Source organism: Osmerus eperlanus, chromosome 1, assembly GCF_963692335.1.
Source record: "Osmerus eperlanus chromosome 1, fOsmEpe2.1, whole genome shotgun sequence".
Taxonomy (NCBI): domain Eukaryota; kingdom Metazoa; phylum Chordata; class Actinopteri; order Osmeriformes; family Osmeridae; genus Osmerus; species Osmerus eperlanus.
Window position 1 is genome coordinate 6,466,327 of NC_085018.1, and position 14,874 is coordinate 6,481,200.

Here is a 14,874-nt window from a genome sequence, read left to right on the forward strand (position 1 = left end):
GGAGTCTATGGAGCTAAACGGCTAAATTTGTCTCTTTCACCTGATTGTCGTCGAGAAATCTCATATTTGATTGTAGTTTTTGCATGTTCAACATGGATTACAGGTCGAAAGTTGAATGAATGAGTACTTATGTCCTTTCGATTTCTTACAGGGTAAGTCGTTGTTGCCCATAACACGCTAGCATTCTGCTAACGAATGCTGATTGGTTAGTGAAGGACTGACTAGGACCAAAGATCCCGCTTGATGGCATCCGAAGCAGAACCAGAATGTCAGAGCATTAGCAACATTAGCAACAACATTAGCAAACCAAAACTCTTTCTAGCATGTGTATTGACAGGGAGAGCCTAACCTGTCAGCTTTGTTGTCGATGCCTCGAGAGAAAAGTGGAAGTAACCAGAGCTTGCCGTCAAGCAGTATCTCGGGCCGTACAATGTGTATGACGTCAATTACATTTTAAAAGGCTTTTTAGAACAGAAAGGCGACTTTAAAAAAATCTATCACCCAGCGGTGTGTATTTTTTTGTTGCCTCCCCATTCGAATTCAGAATTCAAATTACTAGACACAAAATGATATCCTGAGAAAAGTGGATTTTGAGGGGTATAGCTCCATAGACCTCCATTCATTCTGCACTCGACCGTTAGCGCCCTCATATGGAACTAGAGTGGAACTGCAACCAGTTCAGAACCCGGAAGTTTCCCGAGTGGCAGTTCTCTCTATATTAGACATTCTCTGACACTAAGGTGACCACCTGTCCCGCTTTGCGTTGTGTCGCACAGCATTTTCACCCCTTGTCCCGCACGTCCCATATTGAAAATGCTGTGCGATACAGCCCAAAGCGGGACAGGTGGTCACCCCTACTTGACACACGCGCAATCTTGGCGAGATGCACACACATCCTTTCTGGAAATTGTGTGCTGACCAAGCCCCCACCCTCGGTTTTTCGCTTCCAATCGCAGCTCGCCGTTACGAATATAAATTATTTCGGCGGCCATTGTTGTTTTCAACTGGAATCGCCTGATAGTGTTGGAGGCAGCCACGTTCGGTAAGTCATATCACCTATTTTTACACATTTTAAGCTAGAATCAATGATTGGGTTCGTGAAAGTACACTACTCTTGAATTATGGTGAAAGTTTTAGCACTTTTAGACCTTTAGCTTGTGAGTCTGAAGTGACGGAAAACCAAACTCGAAAAGTAGCTAGCTCTAGCTTTTTTCCTCTGTGTTTTTAATTAGTGAATCATTTTGCATCTCGGTGAATTGTTCATCAAAAAGGTCGAGGAGGGCAGCCTTTAGGAGAAAAAGCACTTCCCCACAGACCTGTCGGCTCAGAATTTTGATTTGGGGCGTGAAAGACTTTGTAATAAGCCTATGCGCCAGGGAGACCGCATCGGCTTAGGCGGCAGCCATGTTTTGGTCGCGTCATGTTCATAAGTTCACCATTTTACAGTTAGGTCTACACAAAAAAGGTTGAGGAGGGCAGCCTTTAGGAGATGTGGGAACTGTGCTTTTAGCCAGATGCTTATTTTTGTGATTTGTGGACTTGCAATTGGAGTGATACTGCGTCCCGGGGGTACATTGTTTTGACGTTAGCCTCAGAGTCAGACTCGGCTCGCCCACTTGCAGTGTGTAAACAATTTTGTATTTCACTCAATTCTACTCCAAAAACGTCAGGGAGGACTGCTTTTTGTAGACAAGGGCCTGCTAAAGATAGCCAGTATATCTGATTTTACAAGGCGAGCCTGTTTCATTCGTCATATGCCCTGAGAAAGCGACCTACGTTAGCCAGGCTAGTTTTGCCAATTTCAGTAAGTCAGGCTATTTAAAGGTCTCTGACAGTCAGAATCACTGTTTACAGGCAAAGGTCGAGCTGGTCTTTTGTCAGATGTGTATATATTGACCAGTTTAGAGCTAAATACTCTTGCCAGAGCCTGGAATCGAACCCGTGCTTTGAGTGACTTTGCATGGGTCTCCATCAGGTCAACACATTTGGATTCAAGTTCAAGTAATGCCACTGCATTTCACAGTCAAAACTGTAGTTTATGTCAAGTGTAGATGGAAAAAGCTTCATTTTTCACAACTGACATGGACCCTTTCTTCACTTTTACAGGTCTGGAGGGTCATGCAGAGGCCTGCTCAAGAGTTCAACAGAGGATGCTGAGAGCAACACAGACCCCTTGCTGGACTACCCCTCTCTAGCTGGACAGCTTCTCTTCAGCCCTGACCCCAGGACAGCTTCATTCAGCTGGCCTGCCTGCCTGCAGGCCCTGCTTGCCAGCCCTCCAGAGACAGACAGTCACCCCACAGACACAGTAGCTCTGCAGACTGCTTTTTTGAGGACATTGATGAAAAAGGACAAACCAGCATTTTTTACTTTGATGAAAGGCTAAATGTTTAATCCTTTCCATGTCCCAGTATGCCAAGCTGCTGACTTTTAGTGTCTTAAGTGAAACCAGTTCAAGTGATAGACTTTTGACCTTAATCCAATGATTATTCATCTGAATAAAAACCACTCAAGAGAAGTACTGCTTCTTTATTAATAGTATTTATGTATATATAATTGCGCAGCTCCCCCTGTCAATGATCTAGCACCTCCTCAGCACCTGCATAAAAGATTCTCTGGCGCCGTCCCTGCCCAGGGTTGATTGTGACTGGTGTTGGAAAACACATGTAGTAGGACAGAATAGAGGGACTGGACAAAGGGTGCTGGTGTGGAAAGTCCCCAAAAACTGTGCAGAATGGGCAGAAAATATTAGATGACATTGTATCAAGGCCCAATTGGAAAAGAAGCCATAGGATATTTACAATTGTAGTAGGCCATTAGGTCTGTTTTAAAAGTTCAGGGGTGTAATTTGTTGGATATGAAGCCCTACCCTCCACTCCAGAGACAGTTGTTGACAGAGAGGTGCAGACATTAAGTTAAACATAGTCATGCGTTAAGAGTAGGGCTGTCCCCACTCAGTCGACTAGTCGATTTTCTGGTCGATATTCTCTTGGTCAACTAAGATTTTTTTAGTTGAGCTGCCGTATGGCAGTGTGAGATCAGATTCCCGCTTGTGTCATCATTGCTGAATTAACGAAATGTTCTACAGAAATTGTAGATTATATTATTTAAGACAAATAAAGCAACTCTAAAAATATATAATTTAAAAGAAAAGGTGTTACTGTTTTCCCTTTCGTTAATCTGCGCTTTGTTTTGTTTTGGTAATTTGCACACGGCACGAGCACAATTGGCTGCCGAACTACAAACTCTGCCATAGCCTACTTTGTAGGTGTTATTAGTCAAAATGGCAAAGAAATCTGTGTTATGGCAGCATTTCATTAAAGAACATTTACATTTACAAAGTACCGGGTGACTCGAAAAACGTTGAATGCAAACTCTGCAAACAACGGTTTATTTTTCATAGTTCAACGTCGAATATGATGTAGCCTACCACCTGAAAAACGTAAGTTGGCCTAGCCCTACTTCGCTCATGCTAACGCGCTGGGTTGAAAAATGGATATGCCTATTATAAGAATCACATCCAAATCGAATGACATTATCTTCTCCGGCCAAGACAACAAAATCTTTCTCTGTTGCACCGTTCCCCACTCAGCTTCTACATAAGTTCGCATGCTGCAAGTTTTCAGGCAGTGATAAGCGCGCTCTGATGATTTGCATGTTAAACAAACAATATTTTTAATTTGTAGTACATTGTAAGAGATACTAAATACCATCGGCATTCGGTTACAACAGGACTGGTGATACGAGTCTTATTATTAGTAGGCTATTAGCGGCTGAATCTGCAATGTCCAGCAGCCATTGAGTCAGATCGGGAAAATGTTTGTATTTCAAATTTCGATTAGTCGATTTTCAGACGTTTTAGTCGAGTCTTGGACGACCAAAGAAAATCTTAGTCGGGGACAGACCTAGTTAAGAGTAGAGTAAAAAATACAGACTTAATGTGTAAATGGATGTTGAAACTCAGTGCTCTGAGTTGGTGCATGTCAGTTTAGGCAAAGGTAGCCTTTTAAACCTCTAGGTTTAAAAATAATTCAGATTTGATCGGAACTCTCTCTTTTATACATTTATAGTTGGATTTGACATTTAACAGACATTTAATTCATTTAGCAAGTTGTTTAACTCAAACAACCATAACACAGTACATATGGTATACAAAGCTGCAGTCAGATTTGGCGAAATTGTTAGCTTGGATGTTATCTTGATGGGGTCTTGATGATGATGCGCACGCAGCTTCCAAAGACGCGTTCCATTTCACTTTTACTGTACCCTACACTTTTAAAGATCCTGTAAAGTAAATTCCATGTTTTGCTTCTAAGTACATTATATATGTGTGAAATGAGTTCCTGAAAGCATGTGCAAAGCGCTAAAACTTTGTCGCACTGAAATGTGGAGTTAGACCGAAGAACAGTTTCTCTTCCGTTTTCAGATCAGGTTTTAATGGGCGGAGCCAAAACATCCCCTATCTACGTCATTTTGCCCCATCTACGTCAGATCACTGAATGGCTCCTCCTGCTGTACTGTTATTGTAGCTTACATCAGCTAGCTAGCTAGCTTCAGGATGTCTCCCACCACCCGCAACTGCCTCTTCCCTGGATGCAAGAACTCCAGCTGTGCTGCAACGCCATTTAAGTTCCCTGTTGATAATGAAAGTAAAAATAGGTGGTTAGATGTTGTGAAGAGCCACGCTCATGGAAAGCTTCGGATAAACTCCAACAGCCGCCTCTGCGCCACTGACCATTTCACGGCGGACAGTTTTAACATGGACCAGACAGACGGGGTTCACCAACACACGGCTTCTCTTGCAGCGCGGAGCCGTACCGAGCATCGCCCCCCCGGCCGTTCATCCTCCGGTCGCACCTGCACCATCCACCACCGCCAGCAGATCATCACTCAGTTACATTTTACATTTAGTCATTTAGCAGACGCTCTTATCCAGAGCGACTTACAGTAAGTACAGGGTCATTCCCCCCGAGGCAAGTAGGGTGAAGTGCCTTGCCCAAGGACACAACGTCATTTGACACAGCCGGGAATCAAACTGGCAACCTTGAGATTACTAGCCCGACTTCCTCACCGCTCAGCCACCTGACTCCCACAGTTCTGTGTGCTTGTTATAATTATACTAGATAACTTTTCCAGAGGTATCTCTGCTATAATTAGTGCAAACCACTACTACTCGGTATAGAATGATGGTATTTTGGTGAAATGGTAGCTAATGTGCTAGAAGTAGTTGGAGAGCTCACTGTCTGCTGTCTCTACTGTAAATGTTTACTCCTGTGTTACAGCTCAGGGGAATATTTCATTTATATGCATTTGTATGTTTCACTCATTGAACAAATAGGCTACATTCTAATTATATACTGTTTTGTTCGGCTTGACGTAGCGTCCATTATCTGGGTCGTAGGTAGCTTACTTGAGAGAGGCGGCGCCTTCCAGCGAGGGGGCCGAGCTTCAGCTCCTTCAGGCGACACGCCCCCCCAGTCTCGAACAGAGAAGACTGCTAATTTTCTTACGATTTCAAAGCCTAATTTAACATACTTGTCTGTGGGGTTTTTTCATTCGAATTTGGATGGGTAGTTAATAACACATTATTCGGTGGTGTGGTGAACTTGAAACTCGTTTTTAATTCCACTTTACAGGATCTTTAATGTTCCCGCCATCCCCCCCTTTCTGAATAAAGTTCGACTGATCTGATTTGTTGATTTCTGTTGCTATGAAAACCAGTTTAGCAAAGCTAACTAACATTGTTTTTAGCTAGCTTGCATTACCATTCAATAGCTAGCAAAACATTAGTAAAAATAGCTTGCTAATCGAGCAGAACTTGCAGGAGACTCCGAGACCTTAGCGCGTCACTAGCATCTCGTCATATCACAGTCGGAGCACAGCTAGATAATCAGCGTCAGCGCTCTTGGGTACCCAGCATGGAGTTCGGCATGTCAAAAAATACAAAGACGTTAGGTCAAAAATAGTTAGGTTACAACAGCCATGCGAGGGATTTCAGTTGTTGTGTTCGTTCAGTCAGATGTTTGTAATGTTATTGTTTATAAGTTAATAAAATCTTGTTGGTCACCCTGAGTGTGCATGTTGTGTAGTTTAATTGGAACAGAGTGTCGGCAATTTTACAATAATCAGCGTTACTCGCGAGGAGCCGATTGTAGGCTATGCTCTAGCCAAGTTGTTAACGAGGTTATTATGGATTGACTGTGGTTCTGGAAAGAGATCTGGGGGGTGTTCCATCAACGTCGCTAACGCAAGTCGCGCTAACACGAATAACAGTGCGTTCACACTGCAGCGGAGCGGGCGGCGCGTGGCGTCGGCTTCCAATTAATTTTCAATGAAACCAGGCGTTGACGCTCGCGTAGGGCATTGTGGGAAGGCGAGCGGAGCGGAGCGTTGCAAGTTGGATTTTCTCAACTTTATGTAAATGAGGAGCGTGAAAACGCTAGCGTTGGCCAATCGGATTGTTTTCTTGTTTCTTGTAACGTAGCAACCTTTGGTCATGATAAACATTTCTAGGTTTCACAATTTCAAGATGGAGGAGAAACTTTTCGTATGTGTCTGCACACCCAGTTCTGTTCAGAACAAAGTTACTAATGTGACGAGCCTGAATTTAAAGATTACATTAAACTAATAATGCATGGTGCATGGTTGCCGATGTCGTCATTGTTCCTAGTGTGTTTTTATAGCCTACTTTTAAATTCAGTCTCGTCACATTACGTGACTGTTCTGTGCCACTGCTAGCCCAGCCTACAAACGACTGGTTGAGTGACCGGTGGCGTAACATGTATTCTACTGTAATCTTGCACTAGTAAAATCTTGCACTTACATAAATGTTGTGTAAAAGTGGTATTTTGATCGATATTGTGAGTACATGAACCCAAATCTGCACGCTTGGCCATGACTACAACAGTGACCTTAGAGAACTACAACTCTGTATTAACTTGTCTAACACGCCCCCGAGCGTGGTGTACTGTGGGAAGGCAAGCGATGCAGAGCGTTAAAAAACGCTGCAGTGTGAACGCACTGTTAGTCTCACTTGGGTAAACGTCAACTTAGACTTACGCTGCGTTCACACTGCAGCGTTTTTTAACGCTCTGCATCGTTAATACAGAGTTGTAGTTCTCTAAGGTCACTGTTGTAGTCATGGCCAAGCGTGCAGATTTGGGTTCATGTACTCACAATATCGATCAAAATACCACTTTTACACAACATTTATGTAAAAATACTGAATTTTTACTAGTGCAAGGTTACAGTTATAATACATGTTACGCCACCGGTCACTCAACCAGTCGTTTGTAGGCTGGGCTAGCGAGCTAGCAGTGGCACAGAACAGTCACGTAATGTGACGAGACTAAATTTAAAAGTAGGCTATAAAAACACACTAGGAACAATGACGACATCGGCAACCATGCACCATGCATTATTAGTTTAATCTATTCTTTAAATTCAGGCTCGTCACATTTACATAAAGTTGAGAAAATCCAACTTGCAACGCTCCGCTCCGCTCGCCTTCCCACAATGCCCTACGCGAGCGTCAACGCCTGGTTTCATTGAAAATGAATTGGAAGCCGACGCCCCGTGCCGCCCGCTCCGCTGCAGTGTGAACGCAGCGTTAGACTGTGCAGCCCAGATCAGGCAATCGTCGAAAAGAGGAGTTATGTCGCAAAAAGCAAAGCGTAAACCAGCAGAGTGGAGTTGTTTCAGCAGCGTAAATAGATTTTTTGAGTTTTTTTGTTGTTGTCCCCAAAAAGGGCAATGTTGCCGCAATTAACATGGCAAGGGAGACAACTTGTCAAACCATTCCGACTGTTAAAATGCGTAAATTGTAGACCTACCAAATCTACTTAACATATGCATTTAGTCCTACTGATAATTAGCGTAATTTGATGAGCTGTCTGAAACCGTTCTGACAGTCGGCCTATGGCCGATATTCTCAACAGGAGATTGAGAATAATAGCCCAAAAAAGAACGTGGCAGCAATAGAAAATTGTAGGATAAAATTCAAAACACTGAAGAAGGCCATGGTTAATTGCACTTCATGTGGGCTAATAATGTTTTTGTCTTCACATCTTTAACAAAATTAATAAATTACTTCAAAATAACTTTGCCACACGCATTTATTAACTGATAGGCTAAATGCTGAGCTTTAAGATAAAAGGGAAAGATAACCATGACTAAAATGGGGATTCACTGAAATAACTAGTATTGCACAGATCCAGCACCGACTTCAGATCAGAAGGTGACCAAAACTGTAGCACACTTTGCTTGGCAGAACAGTCATTTAAAAGTGCTCAGCATGACTAAGAATATATCATTATTATATTACGCGTGCATATTTAATCCAAATACAATTATTACTATTCTGTCTGACAGTGTATGGACAGCTGCCCCATATTTCCATATTTCCAATTAACATAGTCTGCCTCCACAGATCCAGAGGGGGCTTGGACAGTGACAGACTGTGGCTGTGCCAAGGGTTGTCACAGCCTCACTTTGGGAAAGCATGCCCTAGTGGGAACATTAGGGGAGACTGTTGGGCACAGCATCTAATCATCTTCTTTGGAAAGGGCAACATTTGGGACACTGTCATGTAGGGGCAGCATAAAGGGCACTTCATAACAGCACCCTTTTCCATTGGAAGTAAGGGCATGGGAACAGTCCAATTTAGACCATTGTAAGGGCACCTTATAGGGTACTGCATCACATTTTCTCTACTATAAAGGAACTCATGAAGACATGTTTTTACATTTATAGAGGGCACACTGTCATTTATTGCATGGGGCATCCTGTGCACTCAAGCATATTTCACAATGTGATTGGCAGAAAGTAGGGCACTTGGTCTAATTTTTGCCACTCTAGAGGGCATTTTAGAAACACCTTTTCAACCATGGGGGCACCAGGCAGTCACCCCCTGAGTCTTCCAGTGGGCCTGGATACACCCATGGGTACAGTATATTGCACCTATAATATTGGGGAAGCCAGAAGGAATATAAGGTAATATAGAGGCTTGTCAACATATCGGCTACTTTAAACAATGAAAATACTTTATACAATTGAATAAAAAGTCTCCTTGATTCTTTGTGTTTCAAGATTACCTGAAAAACTGCTGATAATATTCAGGTACTGCTTTGGAGCAAGGTATACCCTTCATATTTCCTGGCATAGTTGCCCGTTCAAGAATGTCCCACATGCAAAGACACACAGAGATGCAGACAGACTGAACAGTGTCAAGGCTTGGCTACAGTGAGTTTGCTTCCTTGTGTGTGATTCCAGCAGACTACATAGTCTAGGCCTACCTACATAGACTGCAGTCTACTACCCTCCTTTCTACTATTATAGTCTACTACTCTCCTTTCTATTACTTTCTACAAAGGATGGTAGGCTGCTCTTATGTGTTCATTGCCATCCTTAAGAGTTGCTAAAGTGTTTATTTTTTTAAGAATGACAATTAAATCTATCTAGATAAACTATGCTGGGCCTGCTGAACCTATACTTCTTCCACAGATACTGGTCAGAGAAGCATTACTTCTGTCTCTGAAGACCATTGGGGCTGGTGGGATAAACGCTCTTTGTATAATCTGAGCACCTTCATCCACCACAGGGTTGTCAAAGAACGGATACACCATAATTGATTGTAACTTGTCTAGACGCACTGCTTAGTTTCTAAGGCCTTATTTTATGTCAATTAACCAATGGCTTTTGACAGTTAAAGTGACATTATTTCTTAACCTGTTTATTTAAATTAATATATTTGTTGGAGATGAAGTAAACACGTAAATCATTCATGTCTGCACTTCAAAAAGTCTGAATTTACGTTTCCGAACACGGACTAAAGTGCTTTGTGCGCAGGAATTTACTCGACGGAACTGTCTTTTGAGATTCTGTTTCCGCCTGTTTGAAATTATTTGCAACACATTTTAGTTTAGCTTGACTTTTAGCCTGACACGGATCAGGCTAGTTCCGAAGTATAAGTTACCTTGGTTACGTAGCTAGAACTAAAATAAGCCACCTTAATGGAACGGAACTAAAGTAAGTGAGACTTGACGAAATAAGTCTCGCTTTTCCTTAATCGACGTTGATGGAACACCCCCCTACTCTAGAAGAGAGTCAATAGCTTTGTTTTTCTTTGAAAAAGTTTGAAAACAGAGTTGTGGTTAATGTTTTGATTGTGGGAGGCAATTTTTGGACTATATCTAAACCTCATGCGGGTGATGCAGCATTTCTGCTTTGGCATGACCTGCGCTGGGAGAGAGGGAAACAGCATGGATGGGGATAGTGTGCGGGCAGATGTGTCTTTATATAGGGTGAAATTGAATGAGAAATGCAATACAAAATGTCTGAAAGGGGTGTATTTATGTAAGTGTCCACATTGCCTCAATATCTTTGTGTCAATAAATCAAATATAATTTTGACTGATGGTTTTTCAAACCTTATTGGCTTCAAGGTGACATCATTCTGATGTACCATGCGCAATTTTATGCAATTTTACTTTGAAATGTCAACCGTTTCTTAACCTTTGTCCCAAAGCTGACCAAAGCTCATACTTTTCCCTTTCTACTCATACAATCTCAACAGTTGGTGTGTAGCAGAGAGGATAGAGAGACTGACTTGTGACCTTATGCTCATGAGTTCAAATCCCCATTCAGCCTATTGTTGTTGGCCAAACATGAAGTCGTTTTGCTCTCTTGTTGTCCAACTCTCCATCTTCAACAGTGTACATGTTTATAATATTTTGCCATTTTGCGGAGGAACCCGCATCGCTGCTTGCAGCTATATTTCTTTTTTATGTTTGAGGATGTCACTGATTAAATATAATCAATTAATTGTCATCAATACCATAGTTCGTACGTAAATCATCCAATTGCACGTTTTCAATTATTATATATTTTTCATAAATAGCTCCAAATAATGTAGACGGAAGTAAGAAGTGACATGATTTGTGGATAGCGTGATGAAATATATCCACCAAATTGTCTTCAAAACTACATTTTTGAATTTCATATTGTAGAAACAAGGAAATGTTCAATTTAACAGTTACTGTCACTGTAAATGAAAAATATGTGCCGTGTTGAGAAGAAAACAGGTTGTTTCGATAACAAGGTACTCAATTACTACTTTATTAAAAAATAACATTTAGTACACAATGATACAACACTGTACAGTAATGTTGCGTGTGTGTGGGGGAGCTGCAGCTTCCCGGAGTAGAGTGTTAGGGAGGAAAGGGAGTGTGTGGGGGAGGAATGGAGAGGGAGGGGATGTGTGGGGGAGGTGGGAGGGTATGCTGGTCGGGTGTGAGGGCGTACTAGCGTAGCCTCAGTCCTGAGTGGAGATAAAAACTGTACAACAGCCTGTTCAGGAGGGTGGGACAGAGACAGAAAATGCTTCCTACAATTAACTTGGTTGCTGCTAGCCTAATTGCTACAGGACATTTGAAGGGCCAATACCCTTGGGCTCCAACTAGCCCAGTCAATAGACAACATGGAAATAATCGATGTTATAAGGTTTTGCTAAGTGAATGTATGCATCTTGACCCTGTCTACCCTCATGAAGAAGCGTCTTGCTAAGATTTCAGGATAAGGTAATACTATATGGCTGAGGAGTGTGTCTCTGCACCATGTTGGCTGTAAGCCATTGCACAGGTCATACACAGGACACATAGACCCTATACAGGAGAACTTGGGGGAAAAGTGGTAATTTACAGAACTAAAAATCATCATCCTCGTCGTCACATTATTATCATACACATAGTAAAGCAGTCTTGCAACAGAATCCTCGTAATATAAAACAACCAGCTCTAGATAAACTTAGATGGCAGTAGTCAGTTATGCAACAATGACATAGGGAGGCTCATGCTCAGTCACTATCAAGTGCTTGGGAGGCTATTGATGGCTAACTGTACATAAGCATTAGCCTGGTTAACACCACTCCCTCTTACAGAGAGTCATGTCACCAGACTACAAAGGCTTCCCATAGAGGGCTCAGAATGACCTCATGACATCTGTACGTTGGACAAATATGAGAATTGAACAAAAAATATTTCCACTGTTTATCCAAGGTGACTTTGGAAATTGAAGTGTGTCAAACAGTGCTTCATTTATGACCTAACAGCCCAATGCCAATACTTCCAGACGAAACTTAGTTTTATAGAATGGTGCTCGTTGTTGCAATTCTGAACACATCTCAGTTTCAAGGCGCATATGGAAGACTTCATAATCATGCTAAATTTATTACTACAGAAAGACTAAATAATTAAGAAAGGCTATCTATAAACTCATCAAATTCTGTGTCTTAAAGATTCCCTATTTCATTCAGTGACAAGTACAAAAATAAAATAAAAAGGAAATTGAACATACTAAATTGACTATGTAATGCAACTCCTATTGCATGGGACTATGGCATGAAGTGTTAGGATACAACATTCTCTAAACAGAGTCGAAGAATCCCTATTTCTTTGAAATTCAAAAAGCTTCATCTTAGCGGCAGCAAATTTAGCTTTTCCTTGTGAAAAATGTCCCATTATCCCATTATCTCAAAAAAGAATTTTCAGATGGAGTTGTTTTTCCGCCCGTCTTGTCTTCCTTCATTGGCCTGAGAAGTAGGTTCCCTCACGGCTGTGGGTCTGCAGGTGCCGTTTGATCTTGTCGGAGCGGCTGAAGCACTTCCCGCACACGGGGCAGCTGTAGGGCTTCTCGCCCGTGTGGATCCTCATGTGCACCTTCAGGTGGGCCATCTGAGTGAAGCCCTTCCCGCAGATCTGGCAACGGAAGGGCTTCTCCCCTGTGTGGCTGCGCTGGTGCTCCTGCAGCCGTCCCGAGGAGCTGCAGCACTTCCCACACACACCACAGCGGTACGGCTTCTCCCGCGTGTGCACCTGCACGTGCACGTGGAGGTGTCCTGCCTGGCTGAACGCCTCGCCGCACACTTTGCAGCAAAAGGCCGACACGTGGATCTGGAGGGGGGATTTCTGGTGGCAGTCCACGGCGGGGTTCCCACCCTGGTTTCGCATGTGCGAGACCTGGCCTCCCCTACTCCCCCCAGCACCCCCCTTGGAGCCCACCAACTGTCCGCCGTTCTCCACCCCTATGATGTCAATGTTATTTTCGTTGGAGCAGTTGGGGTTGACCGGGGCGAGGGGCTGAGGTCCGCTGTTGGAGGAGGACGAGCCTCTGTGGCTTCCCCCGCTCTCAGCCTTCACATGCCTGGAGCTCCTGGCACCAGGGTCCCTTTCCCTGTTCTCCACGCCCTGGCTCTGGGGGAGGCTAGACGTGTGGGGGGGGTCCTGGGGGTACTCGTTGCTCACACGGGGAGGGGTGAACATGGACTCAGGCGTGCTGCAAGAGCCATGCCCACGAAGCTGCTCCTCTCCCTGGCTGCTGCGGAGGTCTCTTTTGTCTTTGATCTGCAGAGGAAGTCGCTCCTCATGACCCATGCTGGGACTCCACTCACGACGCGGATGTTCAGCATCCTCCTCATCCAGCAGCGCCATGGACTGGCGGTCTGGAGAGGAAGAGGGAGGGACGTGGCAAATGTGATTTATAGTGCAAGACAATAGTGGAAAACAAGTGCATAGCATACCATTGCGTTATTTGTAACGGCGATCATATGATTGATATTAGATCCATGTTAGATAACTGGCTATAATTATTGTTGTAAATATGGGGATAGCTTACTGTAGTACTTGCTGCTTGGCTAACGAACAAAGGTGGCTAACTAACGTTAGCAAGTTAGCCGGATGCTAGAGGTGAATCTAGCTAACTAGACATCATCAGTATCTGGCTAAGCTAAATGTTTAACCATCTTTACAGTAGGCAAATGGAAGATACATATTTAATCACGTTCACATAATTTGATACGTTTAAATGGAGCCATACACCTATTTAAATTGCATTCTACCTAGCTAGATAGCTAAGAAATGCGCGACAAGCTAGTTAGCTTGCTAGCTAATGCTAGTTGGTTAGCTCGGCGCTGACTGACCTGGCCATATTTCAATTCCTGCGTCTCGCAGTCTGCGTCTCAGATGGTCGTTTTCTCTCTCTCTGAGCGCAATCTCTTCTTGGTACTCCAAAATCGTGTCTTCGACAGATTTATAGATCTCTTGGGCAGCCAGCATAAGGCGTTCGGTCAAAAACACATTTAAAAACTGCAACTTGGTCATTTTTGGGTGTCGTTCAGGGCTCTCACTACCATCTAAAATGGACCAAAAAGATGCTTGGAGTGGTCACGTGACAAGGAATGCCTGCTGTTACCGTAATGAAACAAAATCTTGCGAATGTTATTCTAACGATTATTACTTTGCCATCTGCATCTTTGCACCGACGCATTTCTTAAAATCTGATGATCCATTTCACAATTTGCCTATGTGTTTTAAGACATGCTACACACGGAGCCATCGCCATCACATAAATTGAATAGATATATGAAGTGCTCTAGCCAAACTGTATGCATTTATTTAGAGCAAAAAAAACTGATAGGGGGATTTATGATGAGACGCACAAAATACATTACATAAATGTGGAGTAAGCAGCCATGATTTCAATTTAGCAATGGCCTTTCATGCATGAACTAGAGAGGGTACAATTTCTGTGGAAATTGTAGGGTGTGCTTGCTTGCGTCGGTTGCAGGTGGGTCTGTCCCCTTAAGTTTTTCTCTTCTAGTGACATTTTTCAAGCATTTAGCCTAATCATATTGCGTAATTCATTAAGAACCCCCTTTCAAACAAACTACTGTAACAACGACGTTGTCACCGGCAGTATTTCAGATGGAATCGCGATTCAAACAGTAGCCTACCGCCCACCCAGCTAACACAGTTACGTTGCCCTTACGTTGCCGCAACGTCACTCGATGACCAAACATACGGGACCGTGCATCTGTGGGACG

The 14,874-nt window shown here is 43.1% G+C and overlaps 2 protein-coding genes across 2 annotated transcripts in view; one reads left to right on the plus strand and one right to left on the minus strand.

Annotated features, from left to right (window-relative positions):
* The first annotated feature begins 1,077 nt into the window (after positions 1 to 1,077).
* The window catches only part of LOC134017173 (protein phosphatase 1 regulatory subunit 15B), a 598,478-nt gene continuing 584,681 nt past the window's right edge, over positions 1,078 to 14,874 (plus strand). The window contains exon 1 of the mRNA XM_062456551.1: positions 1,078 to 1,093. The gene's annotated coding sequence lies outside the window, so the exon portion shown is untranslated. The remainder of the gene's footprint in view (positions 1,094 to 14,874) is intronic.
* Positions 11,101 to 14,244, minus strand: LOC134017139 (zinc finger protein ZFP2-like). Its single transcript, XM_062456493.1, has 2 exons — positions 13,972 to 14,244; positions 11,101 to 13,494 (listed from the first exon to the last, which is right to left on the minus strand). Exons 1-2 carry the CDS (start codon positions 14,150 to 14,152, stop codon positions 12,578 to 12,580), a joined length of 1,098 nt encoding a protein of 365 aa, XP_062312477.1. The 5' UTR covers positions 14,153 to 14,244; the 3' UTR covers positions 11,101 to 12,577.